Source organism: Candoia aspera, chromosome 4 (genome assembly GCF_035149785.1).
Source record: "Candoia aspera isolate rCanAsp1 chromosome 4, rCanAsp1.hap2, whole genome shotgun sequence".
NCBI lineage: Eukaryota > Metazoa > Chordata > Lepidosauria > Squamata > Boidae > Candoia > Candoia aspera.
This window is the reverse complement of record NC_086156.1, coordinates 79,279,605-79,297,127: the sequence shown is the minus strand read 5'-3', so window position 1 is coordinate 79,297,127 and position 17,523 is coordinate 79,279,605. Positions and strand designations below refer to the sequence as shown.

The following is a 17,523-nucleotide window of genomic DNA, read 5'->3' as shown; positions in this document are numbered from 1 at the left end:
TTCTAAACAAGCTTTAAATTGATTTTGGGGGAAGATACTTGAATTCATTCATTTCAAAATAAAAAGGACTAGAAAGTTTATCCTCTGTCCTGAAATAGTTTTACAGTTTTATTCATTTTAGGTGTATAATTTTTACCAGTCTTCCCTGTCTGAGTCCCATCTATCTCCAACCAGGATGATTAGTAGCCCTGCTCATGGGAATGATGGAAGTTGCACTGTAGCACATCTGGCCATCATCAGCTTGAAGAAAAAGTATATATCTGTGTCTCTTGAGCTTTATAGTACTGTAAGTTTTTATTATAATTTGCTCTTTTGGCAGCTGTAGGAGTCCACCTGCTGTTTTATCAGCCCAAACTGGAGTTTGGCCAGCTGAAAAGAGAACTGATCTGCATATTTCCAATTTTAGGTTTAAAATTCAATCTTAGAGGAGAACGGATAACCAAAAACCGTTAACAGTTATATAGAGACACATGGCCGCAACAGGAATTTCAGATGATACAAGTCTTCTGGGTATTCTTAGATGCATTTCTCTACTCTGAAGCTACTAGAGAGAATTCAAACCAAACTGAACTATCAGCTTATGCTACAACAGAATCAGAAGGTACCAGTGTTTGCTGAATCCTGTACTGAGATGGTTCTAAAGGGCCTCCAAAGATAGCAAATTTGAACCTCATTTGTTGAGGGTTCATGATGTAAAAGAAGTGAGCAAAAACTCCCCTATCTTCTACTCTTCTGCATATTGTTCTGTGATGTAGAAATAACCTTTACTTTCTCAATTACTTTCCCTCTTGTGACCAGGTGGTGGTGGTAGTACTTGAACAGAGTTTCATTTTTAGCTTAGCCAGCCAGGGATCCTGGAGGATATAGCAATCTATAGTCAGACTTGAAATGTTTCATGGGAAAAAATATTAACTTTGATCGATGCAATCAGGATCCAAGATGGTCACACTGCAACAGATGATGAATTAGATTTCATTGCAAATAAGCCCCCCTAATTATTTCCCTCTGATTTAGAGAGAATTAATACTTCCATTTCGTCTAGGCAAGCAGGCCAATGCACCTTCTTTTGTCAAATTGCACTTGGAGCTTCATGGGCTGCCAGCACTGACAGCAATACTTGTCTCCCCCTACAGCTCGTGTTGGACATAGTTATGAATGATTAGTAAGATCTGAAAGAGGACAAGGATATGCAGCTCACTGAAATATTGGGTGAATCGAGGGTATTCACATTCAGATGTGCACCCAATTATATAACCATTATTCTTAATGGGATGTTCATTCTACTGTGCTTTCAAACACACATCTCCATTCACATTCTGCCACATCTGTGCACAACTAGATCATGATAGAAAAGTTCCTTCTTCCTTGCCCAGCAAGATATTGACTTGTGAAGAGCTCCCTATGCTTTTAAATTGAGATGTGGAAGATTTTCAAAGGAGAAGATGAGTTTCACAGGGGGAGAGGCATTCTCCACCACCAGCTCAGCCATCTTGCTAAACTGAGTGGGAGATAGATCTGCCAAGAGCACATCAGGGTCTGGATGGGGTAGAACAGGCTGAAACTGAATGCAGGCAAGACGGTGCTATTTGTCCATTAAGGCTCTGCCAATGCCAGTGTTGTCTTTTGATGGGAAGGCACTATCTTGAAGAAGCAGGTTTGTGACTTGGAGGTCTTTCTGGACTCATGGCTCATGCTAGAAAGGTAGGTAGAAGATGTGGCCAGATGGGCCTTTGTCTAGCTTCATCTGGTACACCTGCTGTGGCCTTTCCTGGTGCAAGAGAACCTTGCTATGGTACTCATGTCCTCATTTACCTGGTTAGACTACTGCAACATGCTCTGTATGAGGCTGACTTCAACATTCATCTGGAAGCTGCAGTAGATGTAGAATGTGGTGGCCCCTATTTTGGCTTACGCATGTTGCCAGGAGCACATTACCCTTGTGATGCTGATTGACTTCCAGGTGCAATTTGAAGTGCTGGCTTTGACCTATAAAGCCCATTATGGCTTGGCACCTGAGTACTTGCAGGACTGTTAACTCCAACTGGAATTGGCCCAATCCATAAGATCATTGTAGGAGAAACTACTTATAGTTCCCCATTTTTGGAAATCAAAGTGAGCTAGGGTTAGAAGGTGTTGCCTTTCAGTAGCAGGGCTGGCTTTCTGAAAGAGTCTCCCAGTTGAAATCAGACTGGCCTTCTCACCAATTGCATTCAGGAAGATGCTGAAAACAGAGTTGTTTCATAAAGCATTTTAGCTTAGATCTGACCACCCATTTAATTTAATAGATGAGCTTTTGTATAATATGATTGTGCTTAGTTGTTTTTAAATTATACTGTGGATGTTTTGGTGTTGTTTTATATTGTGTAAACTGTCAAGAGTAATTTTTTTATTGCAGCAGGATAAAAACACAATAAAGAGTGAAGAGTGCAGTGGGGAATATAGTAACAACAGATGCATTGCTAGGCCACTTTGGGAATGGGCCTTTGTGTTCTGTTATCATATTCCTGAAAGTGGACTTCCTTGCTTGGAAATATTGCTGAGCATAGCCTTGCACCAGGAGAGAAGTGTGACTTTATGTCTTGCAGGGTAATTGCAACGTGTACATTGTCAGCTGCTCAGGGGTTTTTAAAACCCTATAAGGACCTAGCTCAAGGATTGATCTTCAGCCCATCTTAAATATCACTGAAGTCTTGGCATACAGTACAGTATATATGGTTTTGAAATTCAGCAGTCACAGTCAATCCCAGTTTTGGCCTTTAGTTGGGTCTTTTCTGTGCTGTATTCTTGTTTCTCCTGGTACTTTCTTTGACAGACTAATCTTTATATATTTGCACATTGGAGAGCCATAATAACAGCATGAAGAAATAACGATGGGAAGCTGTAATGATAAATCCAAGCGTCTCTATACACACACACTTTGCCAGCTTGAGTGAAATGTGCCAGATTGCCTTTCACAGATGTGCACAAAGTGAAACTTTCAACAAAATACTCAGCCCAGATGCTAGAAATACTGACCAGACAGGGCTGAGCTTGAAATATGGCTGTCCCTGATCAGTGCAACTCGAATTAAACAATGTAATCTGTTGGGACTAAGAAGCATGCCTTTTCTGTTGTGGTGCAAGTCCTCTGGCACAGCATACCCCCCACCCCCGAGATCTGGGCTCCCATCTTGATGATGTCCTGAATGTCTCGGAAAGCCTGGCTGTTCTCCCAGGCCTTGGGCTAGGGTGGCTGCTGAACTCCTCCAGGTTGCTTCTTGTTGTTATGTATGGTTTTCCCTTCTGGATGTTCTTGATAATCTTTTTTAATTAGTCCTACTTGCTTTTAAAGCATAAGCTACCCAGATTTATTTGGAATTGAGCTGCTTCTAAAGTATATAAATAAATAAGCTGAATACCCTTCCTTCCACCAGATTGTATCACTGATAGATATTCATGAACATCACAGATTGCCAGAGAAGCTTTTCAACATAATGTAAGGGAACTCTGTGTGTCTGTGTGTGCTTTTATAAAAATAAAATCTTTCTTTACTCTGAGCTGTTTCTGTAGGAAGGAAGGCAGTGCTGGAAAAAAAAATATTTTACAGCATTTATAAATTGTACCAATCTGACCAAATCCACTGTCTTTTCTTCTGTATCTGTAAAATCCCATTAAAAGGTTTAGTGGAAGAAACCCAACTTGTACTTCCTCCTTCCACTTCCACCCCCATCATGCACCAGCTCATTATTCTATTTTGTGAGTACGCAACTAAAATTAACCAAGTGAGAAAATGACCTCAGTGTCAAGGAGGTTTAAACTGGAAAGTTTTTTTTTCCAGTGTGGTATTTTTGCCAAATGTGAAGGAAGTATTGGAATCACCTGCACAGCTCAGACCGACAGCTGAGTTCCTAGAGGGCCACTGTCAGGTGAGCTGAAATGGACAGGGAGACCAAATGCTGTTTTGAATATGAAAAAGCATTGTGAAATCTGAGCAAACATGCAGAGAATGCCATGAAGAGTTATTAGCTGCTGGTCCCCAGACAAGTAGAGAATATGTTTGACAGCTAAATGACCCCAATTCCCAGATAATTTATAGGGAAAAATGGATTCTTGATGTTGTTAAGTATCAGTAATACATGCACCTATCTGTTACTTCTTGCAGGATAGGGTGGTCTTGTATGCCAGGAAATGGAGGTTAACCACATATGCCACTAGCATCTAGTTTGAGCTTCAAGTCCATTTTTCAAAAACTATTCAAATATGCATCACACTGGACAAATTCAAATGTAGCAATACAAGTAATGCAAACTGGACAATTTGAGATGTAACCATACAAAAACAAAGGGTTGAAATCGCTGCTCTTTTGCCCATGCAACAGAGTTAAATCTTCATAGTTTCCAAACGCAGAAAAAAATGGAAACAATGGTTAATTATCCTAGGAGGTTTACTGAGCTTAAACTTTTATGTCAGCCAGTTTATGGGAGGCAGCTTAATTGTGGGCAGCTAGCAAGAAAACCTCTCTAATGGCCTTGTTCTGCCAAAAAAAAAAAGAGGTATTGGTAGAGGAGTATGGATTTCATAATGATACAATACCTGCACTGAAAGGGAGACTGAATGCAGAATTATAAATTATTTCCCAGAGGAAACCCTTGAGTCTTAAGAGAATATTTTCTGTTGGATTGCACCAAGCTATTTCATTTTGGGTTTGGCGTTGTATATCTACTGGTGCCATCCTCCTACGTTTCTGTATAGCATTTGGACTCTCCCTATGAGTTGACAGCATAACATATTTTACATTAAAAAGTTAAAAAGACTAATTGGTTTTACAAGATTCAAATTATGATGATAATGGTGGTGGTGGTGGTATATAGCTTCGAATCTATGCAGCTCTGATAGTCAAAGAACACAGGGTTCTCCAGTTAATTCATGTATCCTGTTCTCTTGTTAGATGAAACTACATTTGAAGCAGGAGTCAAAGTCCAGATCCACAGTCAGTCTGAGCCACCATTCGTTCAGGAACTTGGGTTTGGTGTGGCACCTGGTTTCCAAACTTTTGTAGCCATGCAAGAACAAAGGGTAAGTTGTTTTCCTCAGGCAGGCTAGGTCCCTGCCTGCTGTACTTCTAAGGCAGAAAGAGAAGAAAAGCCACCTTGGTTGAATACTTTGGTGACAATCTTAACAAAGGCAGTCTAATCTTGAGATGGGGTCTCATCTGTGGACTTCTAATAATGGGTTGAGAATTATGATGACGACAAAAAAATCTTAGCTACACTAGAAACTTCTATTGGATTATAATAATTTAGTTTATACTTCCAAGAATCCAGAGAATTGTCATTTAATAAGAATTCCCAGAATTTTGTGGTCTTCCCCCTGAATCATTCTGCCACATCACAAAACTGTGGGGGAAAAGGTTTAAACCTTTGTAGACTTTCAAGGAAGATGTTTCTGCATGTAAGGTTTAAACGGTAAGAACAGACCACGGAACAACGGACTGGTTTAAGATTGGGAAAGGAGTACGGCAGGGCTGTTATACTCTCACCCTACCTATTCAACTTGTACGCAGAACATACCATGCGACATGCTGGGCTTGAGGAATCCAAGGCTGGAGTTAAAATCTCTGGAACAAACATTAACAATCTCAGATATGCAGATGATACCTCTTTGATGGCTGAAAGCGAAGAGGAACTGAGGAGCCTTATGATGAAGGTGAAAGAAGAAAGTGCAAAAGCTGGCTTGCAGCTAAACCTCAAAAAGACCAAGATTATGGCAACCAGCTTGATTGATAACTGGCAAATAGAGGGAGAAAATGTAGAAGCAGTGAAAGACTTTGTATTCCTAGGTGTGAAGATTACTGCAGATGCTGACTGCAGTCAGGAAATCAGAAGACGCTTAATCCTTGGGAGAAGAGCAATGACAAATCTCGATAAAATAGTTAAGAGCAGAGACATCACACTGACAACAAAGGTCCACATAGTTAAAGCAATGGTGTTCCCCGTAGTAACATATGGCTGCAAGAGCTGGACCATAAGGAAGGCTGAGAGAAGGAAGATAGATGCTTTCGAACTGTGGTGTTGGAGGAAAATTCTGAGAGTGCCTTGGACTGCAAGAAGATCAAACCAGTCCATACTCCAGGAAATAAAGCCAGACTGCTCACTTGAGGGAACGATATTAAAGGCAAAACTGAAATACTTTGGCCACATAATGAGAAGACAGGACACCCTGGAGAGGATGCTGATGCTAGGGAGAGTGGAAGGCAAAAGGAAGAGGGGCCAACCAAGGGCAAGATGGATAGATGATATTCTAGAGGTGACAGACTCATCCCTGGGGGAGCTGGGGGTGTTGACGACCGACAGGAAGCTCTGGCGTGGGCTGGTCCATGAAGTCACGAAGAGTTGGAAGTGACTGAACAAATAAACAACAACAAGGTTTAAACTGCATGTCAGTCTGTCTTGTATAGTTTATACGAATGTGGGATTGCCACTGAAGAAACATCATGAAAGAAACAATATTCTGAATTATTTCCAGTATACAGTCTGGCATCATTGAACAACTTACAGCTTTTTCATATGTTGTCAGCAGAGAGGCAGCCTTACCTGAGATCAGGGAGAAACCAAGGTTTTGCCAGCTCATGGATGAATCTGACTGTTTTCAGCAGAGCTTGTCCTTATTTTTATTTGTTTATACATACGTACACAGCAGCAGAATTGTCATGCTTCTGCCCACCAGTCATATTTCTAAATCACACACATAACAAAAGTAACTGTGCAGTATATAGATGTGGTTTTTTTTAGGTCCAGCAATTGCTGGAGCAAGGGAGTGGCAGGTGCCTATAAAGCCTGCTCAAAACTAATTTTGTGGGATGGGTACATGTATCATCCACACTGTACCATTATGGAAGGAATTACTGAAGCTGCAAAATCTTTCTTTCATCTGCAGCTTATTATGCTGCTAAAGGCAGGATGTTAAGAAAGATGAAATGTTCTCTAAAACAACCATTTCTGCCAATTTGGCCATAAAAATTAAAGAGGCTTCAATTAAAAAGGTTGGAGATGTGGTGGTGATACTGGGTAGGAAGGCTGAAGTGGGCCTTTGAGATTCATTTTGTGAAATGTTCATGCAGTATGGAAAGAGAAAGACCACTGAAATATGAGAAAAATATCTTAGGATGATTTTATAAAGAAAGAATGGGGATTCCCAGTATAGACTCTGTCACTTGGGAGCCATATGTGGTATATGGATTATAATAAAAGAGAACAGACTGTTGGTGAATTGAGAGGCAGCAGCTGATACAGGGCACAGAGAGCATTAGGACAGAAGTCAGCTGGCAAGAGAGACAGAGGCAACAGTGGAAGGATTGCTGTGGAATGGATGTGGGAAGACTCTGGGGTGGCTGTCACAAAACTCTCTAGAGCGGTGTTTCTCGACCTTGACAACTTTAAGATGTGTGGGCTTCAACTCCCAGAATTCCCCAGCTAGCACCTAGGGAATTCTGGGAGTTGTAGTCAACACATCTTAAAGTTGCCGAGGTTGAGAAACACTGCTCTAGCGAGTAAAGCAGTGGAGAGCCTTTCATCTAAAGCAGGAGGAGGCAGCCCAGCGTCATTCCAATGTTTTGGACATCAGCCCCCACAGTCCCAAGGCAGCCTGGCCAACAGTAGAAGATTGTGGAAATTGCAGGCCCAGCTCTCCAATCTCTGCCAACCAACATTCCCAATCTGTTGCTGCTCTCTAGATGCACTGAACTACAGTTCACATCATTCCAGCAGAAATAGTAGTTTGCTATTGAATATATGGCTGGAGTAAGTTTTTGGACATCATGTGGCAATATGAGGTGGAGGGAATGTGACATTTAAAATTTTGGCTGCAGTAGATAGGGGAATTAAGACTTAAGATAAAACGTATCTTGGGCTGGTACCACTTCAGAAGAGTTTGGCTGTCATCTTTATTTTTTGAGGGACAAACATTTCCCATAAAAGATTGATGTTAGACAGGAGGCCTTATATCTTTACTAAAGAACTCCCATGTAGCTTGGCTTCCTCTGTTGACTCATCACGAACTCAAGTTAGTTTGCTATCTGTATCTGTCCTGGCCTATTATAGTCCACACTGCATTCCTATGTGACCAAAACCATTTACAGGTAGTCCTCTCATTGTGACGGCAATTGGGACCAGGATTGCCATCGCTAAGTGATGCAGTCATAAAGTGCGATGTCACGTGACTGCATTGCTTAATGATGACAATCCTGGCAGTCCCGGTTGCCGTTGTAAACCCAAGATACGTAGGTCATTCAGCAAGAAGCAGGAGTCCCAGGTAAGGAGTGCGGGGGGTTGGGGGAAGCTGGGAGAGGGCTTGGGAGGCCTGGAACAGGCTGTGCACGAGCACCGGGAGGCCAGGGGAGGGGCAGCGTAGCAGGGCAGAAGTGCTGGAAGGCCAGGGGGGCTTTCCAGGGTGACCTGCAATCTTCTCTGCCGGCTTCCCCACTGACTTTGCTCAACCGGGGGATGCTGCAACCATGGTAAGCCCGAGCTGGTTGCCAAGCCCACAAATCACGATCACATGACCACGGAGACGCTGCAGCAGCTGGAGGTTTGTGGTCTGGTCATAAGCACCCCTCGCTCAGCACCATCGCAACTTTGACTTACAAACAAAATACTCGTAGTGAGGGAAAAATACTTCTAGTGTTTTACATTTTCAAATACATAAAGCAAACACTTCTCTCAAAAATAATAAAAACTCTTTTCTACCTCTTTGACCCAGCACATTCAGAGCACCTTCTCTCTTATCCAGAATAGTTGTTTCCTCCACAACTGTTACAGAAACTACTCTGATTATTTATTTTATTGAAATAATTTATATACAGCCTTTCATGAATCGTATTGTCTCTCCCGTAGGATAGATAAACATACAAACACGCATCTGTTAAAACTCAGATCACTTGGCTGTGTGTGGGTTCCGTCCTTTTTCTTACCTTTGTGGCAGCCTTTTCCAACCTACTGTATTACTTTCCAAGAGTTTATCTTGTGGTTCCTCCCCACAATGCTGAAGGAGCAAGTATATGGCTCTTGACTTTTGCTGAACACTGAAATAAGAGCAAGCTGTAATTGTTCTTCAATGAGACATCACATCAGACCACACAAGCAGAATTGCTTCTGCGTTCCAGCCTGCCTACCACTCCCTTTTGCCCATCTGTTCTCACTGCCTGTTGTGCTTAGCACGTGCCTCTGACTTCCCTCCCTCGTTTTTTCTTGCAAAAACTATCAAATGGCAGATGATAGATTTCTTAATTTACTCCCTTCACTCCTCCTTTACAGATTATTTAATGTTGCTTGATAACCAAACTAACTTTGTTGCACAGACAGACATGACCAGTTTATGCTGACAATGGAATCAAAGTTTTTCCATTTGGAAAGCAGGCATTTGAATATTTTTTCCCGTCTCAGAGTATCTCTCCACAGATACACAGAGAGTGTTTAAGGGGGATGAGTCCATCTTAATTCTTAATGTGATTTTTTTCCTACGTGCAGGGAGAATTTTACTTTTTTTTCTTACTAATATTCAGTAGGATACATGGGGAATTCTGGGATCCAAAGTCCATACATCTTAAGGTTGCCTAGTTTGAAAAAGACTGATAGAGACTAATCCTGTCAAATGTGGGGTCACAGAGATGCACATCTACTTTCCCTTGCGCAGACTGTTCCAGATTTTTGGATTACAACTCCCATCATTAAATTGGAATTCCCAAAATCCTTTCTGTCTCTTTCCAGTTCAGGCATAGAAATATTGGGTCTCTTTTACTTGAAGTAACAATACATATTACTTCAGTAGCTATAAAACTGCTGAAGTAATATGTATTGTTTGTAAACATAATCTCTTTTGGTTTTGTGAGGAGCCTAAACTAGTTTAAAAGGAGAAAGAACAAGGAAGAAGAAAAAGATGATTATATTACCAGGTATCATCTTACTTACCAAAACAGTTTGGGCATGTAAATTGTTGTTGTTTCAGCAAATAAGCCTCATCTGGCACCAACAATAATGTATAATTTCTTAGAAAGGAAAAGAAGATTGAAGAAACAGAACCGTTTGCCCTGACCCCTTTTACTTGGGGCTGAGCAAGTGACCACCAAGGAAATGAAGCCTCTAATCTTCCTCAGCCATGCTTGTTTAAGATGCTGCTAATGAGAAACACTTCAGAAATAATCTCATTGTTTGAGACAGAACATGAAAGGTAGGCAGCCCATTGATCAGAGTACAATGGTGAAAGCAAAGACATAATTTGTGGGCTGAGCATGGTTAGCCAGCAGCAAGGAAACAAAAATTATATGCCTTGGAGTCTACAGGAACTGAACTGTGAACTCTTGATAAATCTACACAGCTCCAAGGGGAAAAAAAGACTTAGAATGGTCAGATCCAAGTAGTAATATTCTTCTTTTATCCTACTTTACCTTCCAGAGGTTTTGACAACAAAGGACAGTCTCTCTGGATCAGCCTAAACGCTAGGAACCTGGCTTTTTACTCTCACCTAGTTAAATATTTTATGTGTATTACATTTCAGGTCCTGGTTCCAGATTCACTGCAGGTCCCAAATGTGGCCCTGACAAGAGCATTCCGGTTATACATTCTGCCAGAGCAAAGCAAGCCTTTCTTCTTGCCATTTCTGCAAATCAAAGGCACAACCAGGAAGGCATAATTAAGCATTCAAGTTATGCCTTTCCTGCAGACATCAGGCCCTCTCAAGAGCAATGTGACTTCGAGTCAGGGCTGGCTTCCTGAGAAACACTGAAATTGAATATGTATATATTCCTTCATTGCCTCGCTCATCACCTACATTGCAATACAATTTAAACAACTTCAAAGATTTGCAAGGCAGCCCGTCTGGAACAGACACCTGGTCATCAGAGTTGACGAATATTTATTCTCCAGTATTATACTATTTGCAGCATATGGGTGTTGCTCTCCTCTCCAGATGACTAAATGGTGGCAGATGCTGTGCTATTATCATGATAGAAGAATGTAAATGAGGCGTGGAGATCCTCCCATGGTATTTTGTCCCTGTCATAAAGGAACTGATACATCTCTCCTCTAGAAGAGCTGCTCTGATGCCATCCCATGCTCCCTCAAGAACCAGTATCGTTCTTGCAGCCAGTTGGTGAGGGATTCCAGTTGCAACTTCTTTGGCACAGAGTTTGTTTCTCCACCAATCTGGGTTGTAAAGTTGAAGAAGAAGAAAGTTCACATTTCTTCAGCTGAAATCATGGCTGACATTTATGACTGCATCACATTTTACTACAATAATTTCTTATCTCTAGGCGGTTTAGAACACAAAATCAGGCAAAACAAAGACAGTTGAAACAAAATACTTAAACCAGCTAAAAACAAGGCAGCTTTGCTAAATATTGGCCCACAGAAGTTTGGCTTTAAAGCTGCCAGTGATGTTGTCAGTAGGAGGGTTTCCCAAAGCTCAGGGACCACCACAGAGAAGTCTGGCTTTGAATCGCCATTGAATGTTTAGCAGAGCTGCAGCTGGAGCTCCTCAGATGACATTAGTGGTGTTCCCTTTGGTGTTTTGGGCCCTTGCCTTTATAGATTGCTAACAGCATGTTATATTTTGCATGAAAACAAATCAATAGCCCACAGAAAACACAATCTCTTCAAGTTATCCCTGAGAACAACATACAGTAGCTATTGAAGCTCCCAGAATATATCCAAAGGTGGCTTCTATGGAGTCCATTGTCACTGATGAGCCTAGAAGTCTTCAGCATGTATGCCGTAAAAGATGGGGAAACTTAAATTGGCAGAAGGAAACCCTTTCGCTGGGATTCAGGTGGACGGTTACAGGACTGCCGCAGGTTGCTATTTTTCATTTTGCTAGCTTTTCTTTAAAGTTGGAATAAGGAATTGGAGTGTCCGGTACATAAATGTCAGTGGAAGAACTTTTGTCATCTCCAGGACATATTTATGTGGCTTTCAAATTTAAAATGATGATTAATTTAACAAAAATCACCTTTTAATGGCTGTTGCACATCTTTTCAAGAAGAAATTGATAGGTTCAGCTAATTATGGAAATGTGGTACTCAGAATGCCACATTGGCTTATATGGTGTGATCTTGTGCTACAGCGGTTTCCTTTTCACATATTAATTATGCTTTTGTAGAGGCTCATGTTCCTTTAAAATATATACCAGTGATTTGGAAGCTCACAGAGGACAATGGAAATGGATATTGTGCATTTTTATGATTGGAAAATAATTAATGCTACAAGGTTGGAAAGATGCCCATTTTCCATCAATTGCCCAATGGACTGAAGGATTTACTTCTCTTTCTATATTGGAACAAGAGTTTTATCATTGGGAATCCCAACTGGATGACTGGATGATGCACATGCCAATTAAAAATTTCATTTCCAACTTATTTTCCATTGCAACTGGACTAAATGTTAGTAATTTAATTATATAACACAATATACATTTAAGGGTGGTTTTGATTTGCCTGTGGGACATACATGCTTTTATAGATTTCTTTTTCTTTTGTTTTCTCTCCTTTCTGTGCATATTAAAATAAATAAAATATTCTCTGGGATGTTCATTTGTGTGGCTGCATGGGATTTGCTTTATTCTGGAGGGACCTACAGTCCTAAGAAGACAGTTGTGTAAACTTAGGAGGTTTTTGGATCCATCAGTGTTACTAGCAAGTATTTTTTAAACTCAGTTTAGGCTGATAACACTATCAACTACCCTAGTTGGAAACAGCCCTACAACATGAGCTAGTAATACATTTATTTCAATATATTATATGTAGAGCTGCCCTTGAAATTATGAAGTTGTTCCAAAATAAGATAGGCCAAGTATGGAGAATGGCCAATATGATTACTTTATGCCATTACTAAGCTATCGATAGTGAACTAGTATTGTTACCAACTGGGAGTCCACATGTTCTGTGCTAAGTGGAACTGTGTTCTTGCACAAATAACCTTTGTTAAAAAGTGCAAAAAGGAAATACGGTGATGAATATCTAAGAAGGTAGGGAAAACATGCAGAGCATGGCTTCTAGCATTTTTTTCCCCAAACATTTCACCAACAGTGTCCTTAGGAGGCGACTGCATTGCTTTTTGTGTAATGCAGTAATGCATTGCATCTCTCTGTTTGTGTTCTTTTCTGGTGTTGCATCTGTGTGTTTTTATGTATGTGTGCACTGAGAACCAGAGGCAGGCTGTATGTGCTCAGGGTCATGTGACCAGGAGGCAGGAAGACTTAGAAAGGAACAGTCACCAACGTTCTTAGCTGCCACCCAACTGCCTCTACTTTAGGGATGAACTGGTGAAATTTCCCTGCAGCCCTTGGCTGAATCTGGCCCGCTTTTGAACTTGGTATTTCTTTTTCAAGTTTCTCCCCCACCCCTACCCCAAATCTGGTCCCATTCTATTTATTTTCTGGACTGACAGAATCCTGAGCCCTTTTATGTGAATTCCACTGGGTTGGCCAAGACAAGGAAAACAAGCAGGACAGGGCTTCAACCTACTGAAGTCATTTATTAAGCCTCTGCATTTGTATGTGCACTTTCTCCCCAGGGATTAATTAGGGTACGTGCAAACAGAGCCAGATCCGGATGGAGGTGGAAGCAAGATGGTGCAAACAACATTGCTGTGCAAGCCCTGTCCCTTTATACATGAATGCAACAATGACACATGTATAAAAGGGCTGGGGCTTGCATCACCAACTTGCCTTTTTTTTTACCTTTTTCCATGGACACTGCTTTTCAAACCTCTCTTTGTGTGTGTGCATATATGCATGCATACCTGTGAGGGTGTAATCAGGGTAGATGCTTGTATGTTGCCTCTGGGTGTGTGTATTTCTGCTTTCCCTTCAAGCTGTGTCTTTTTTGTGCAGTGGGAAACATAGGGCAAGCTATCTACACCCTGCTTTGCGTCATATGACAGGTTGGAGTGGGGGCTTAAAATGGAGCATTCGGGAGCATTCCAAGCTGCTGTCCAAATGCTTCTCCCCTTGGGATGCATTGGGGGATTTTTTCCCCCACTTTTTTTTTCCAGCTGCCCTTGCTTGGATCCAGGCCATTCTCACGCTCCATCTTTCTTTGGCCAGCTCCTTTCCCCACACCAGCTTGTTCAGTGTTTGGAGAGTTGTCCTTCTGACAGACTCCTGACCCTCTTTACATCATTTATCTTCAACTTTCTATTGGGTTAGGAAGAATAAAAATAGAATTTTAGTGGACTGAGTGGACTTGCCTGTAGCCCCTTAGTACCTAGAGATTTCTGTTGAGGAACATTTTTTACCAACAAGTTTGTATTAAGAGATTTTATTATGGGATGGGGCACATAAAATAATTCAATTGATACTAAATGATTCTGGATTACATTTTGGGTACAAAATTTAATTTAAAAACAGTTTTTAAAAGGGGGATAGACAGATGTATACAAATGCAACCATAGTCATGATCCTACTCACCAACAATGCAAGCTCCCATGTTCTTAAGGGCAAAAACATAGGAGTGTATTTCTTTAACTGAGGGTCCACAATTGCCCAAAGTTTGAGAAACTCTCTCTTAAGTGCATATGCCAAATCAGGGGAGAAAGGTGGTAACAAAAGAAAGGGCCATACTGTATCCAAGTGTCATTCCTATCATTATGATTGGCTTTTTAAAAATGATGTGTGTTTCTTTTACTATTATTTTTATTTCTCATTTTATGTGCATTATTTTTTTTCAACACCACCCAGAGAAATCCAGTACTGTGCAGTCAGAATAATAAAATGAATGAATGAATGATGGTTGGGTTAAGCCATTTTGCCAACAGTGAGAAGTTGAAACACATAGTCTTACTTAGGCATTTAGAGTTCTTGTAGTGAGGAGCCAGTGCCATTATTGGCCACAGGCTGATTCAGATCTCTGCCTTTTTCTTGCAGCTGACATACCTTCCACCTCCATGGGGTGAGTGCCACTCATCAGACTTTGGCCTTGAGTTTTTCCCCACCTATAGCATCACTGCATGCAGGATCAGTTGTGAGACCCGCTACGTGGTAGAGAATTGCAACTGCAAAATGGTTCACATGCCAGGTATGTCTTTGGGGATGAGCTGCCAGAATTCTGTCAGAATGCAGAACGCATGCAGAAACTACCTTCCAACCCTCTAACTTACCTGGAGGATATATGGCCCTAGAGATAATTATGGTTTGGCCAGCATCCATCCTTCATCGCTTCTTTGAATCAGTAAACCTCACGTTCAGGCCATCACTAAAAGGGCTATTTTCAGTAACCAAGTCAGATGCCTCTCTAGGATGCACCACAAAAAATTCAAACATTAATCACTCAGAGATGGCTTCTACTGTTAATGATATGCTGCTCAAAATACTTAGTGTATCTTCGTAGAGGCTTATTTGCTTTTAAAAACAATCAGAAGTAATTGGAATAAACTTTTATAGCTATATATAAAGAGCTTTCATATCCAATAACTACAGAGCTTTCAAAATATATACCTGATTTTTTATTTCAAATCTTTTCCTGCCTTTATTTGATTTGATTTTAGAGACAACGTGGCAAAAGCACTATTTTCATGTAAATCTGCATGCTTTAAGCTATATACTTAAGGGTAAACCCTAATGAATTCCTTTAACAGTAATTGTATTAAAGATTATAATTACAACAGTACAAACTAATACAAACTAAAAAAAGATAGAAGAAAAAAGAGTAGAAGGTGCAGAAAAGAAAGGGAAATAGAAATAGAAATGAAAGAAAGAAAGGTAAGAATATAGTAAAATGAAAAGAAATACTGTATATAAAGTGAATTCCCACCTTCATCACAAGTATAAACAATTTTAGTGACTGATCACCTCCAGTCATTCTGCGGAAGGAGAAGACAAGAAGGGACATGTGCGCCCACTTTTTTCCCATTATATGATTGCAACAGTGGCAACAGAGGAAGGAAGGATTCAGGGAAGGTAGTGCCCATCCCTGGAATACCACCCATGGGAACTCCAGTTGCCATATTTGCCTTGGGACTGTGGTTTGCCCATATGTGGCTGAAACGTAAGAATGGTTTTCCTAAGCATTTTAGAAAGAAACCCATCACTGCTAAGCTTACATTAAAAATGACCCTGTGCTCTTTTTATACAGGGGATGCTCCATTTTGTACACCGGAGCAGTATAAGGAGTGTGCAGAGCCTGCACTAGGTGAGTTCTGAAAGGATTCTCTCACCATCAGGACTGTTTATTTCTTCTAGTTCGATATTTCAAAAGGACCACATTTCAAACTGGGAGTGTGTTTTCTGACTTGTTGTCACAGAATATGTTAAATGAGAAGGAAAGTTCCTCTGCATGCACGTGGAGTGTGTCTTGCACACAACCAAGCAAATGTCAGCTGCCCCATTGAAGAAGGGCTTGAGCAACCCTTCCACAGCACATGGCATGACTCAGTTGCAATGTAACGTGTTTTCCCAGAACTTACAACTTCTGCCTGTGATAGCACTTGGGAAAAACTGGGAAGAATTTGAAGAATGAAATTCACACCAATTCTTCTAATTTCACATTTGAATTTGCAGTGTACTAATTAACTCCCCCCCCCCAGTTGCGGCCTTTGTTTATCTAAGGAGATAAACATTTTTGCCTTGAAATTCATCAGAAACCTGTACTGTAAAGAGTTTGCATCAAGGCAGAATTAAAAAGCAAGAGTTTATTTTTGACATTTCAACTTCATGAACAACTTTGGGCAGCCGCAGTATTAATATGGTATCTATTTAGACTCACATCCCATTTTTCATTCTTCTGTGGTATCTTTATTCACATACTGGTTTGTTCCACAAGACAGGTGGTTTCTGGGGTAGGAAAGGACAGAATTAAGCACTCCTCAGCTTTCCCTAACACTATATGCATCCTGTACCCTCCAACAGCTGCTTTTGTTCCTTTGACCTTGGATCAGTGCATTTTGGACTCAAAATGGAGTGTTTTACGGTTGGGTTATTTCAGATTTGAGCTTGGCACAGTTCTGGAATGATCAGAGCAGTTGTTGCAAACTCAGGATTTAGCAAAAACAAATGTTTTTGAGCTCAAAACATTTCAAACATCGAACACTGTACACCTCTATTTCATTTTCTAAAGTTACATACAGCTGAGCATGGAGTATAGTCTTAGAGCAAGTTTCTATGTATTACTACAAAAAACAGTTGGTGGAACACAGGGAAGGCAGAGGCTATTTTTGGCAACAAGCTCACTGCCACTACAGCATATGAATTGGGTTTTTGATAGACTTTTTAAAAGGAGGAGACAATTCATAATGGATTGCTCCATCAGAGGCTTTTATTAGCTGTGATTGTTAACAATAGAACTTCAATGAATTTCTTTGATGAACAGAAAGGAGAACAATAGGTTCCTAGCTATCTCTGTCATGACTTGCATAAAACATTCTTGGGGCATTGACCTAGCTATTATTAAGGTGCTGGTATAAATCTGCCTCTTCCAAAAGCATATTCTTCAGTTTCATGAGCATGTAACTCCTCTGGATACAGCCTGGGTGGGATCATGGGAGTTGCAGTCAAACACAGC

The 17,523-nt window shown here is 40.8% G+C and overlaps 1 protein-coding gene across 2 annotated transcripts in view; it reads left to right on the top strand.

Moving 5' to 3' along the window:
* The window catches only part of LOC134495350 (acid-sensing ion channel 2-like), a 149,692-nt gene that overhangs the window by 121,633 nt on the left and 10,536 nt on the right, over positions 1-17,523 (top strand). For both annotated transcript variants that reach the window (XR_010067804.1, XM_063300722.1), the window contains exons 3-5: positions 4,927-5,054; positions 14,892-15,042; positions 16,099-16,155. Coding sequence is in view for 1 of the 2 variants with exons in the window: in XM_063300722.1 (XP_063156792.1) it covers positions 4,927-5,054; positions 14,892-15,042; positions 16,099-16,155 (336 nt within the window). In the remaining variant the exon portion in view is untranslated. The remainder of the gene's footprint in view (positions 1-4,926; positions 5,055-14,891; positions 15,043-16,098; positions 16,156-17,523) is intronic.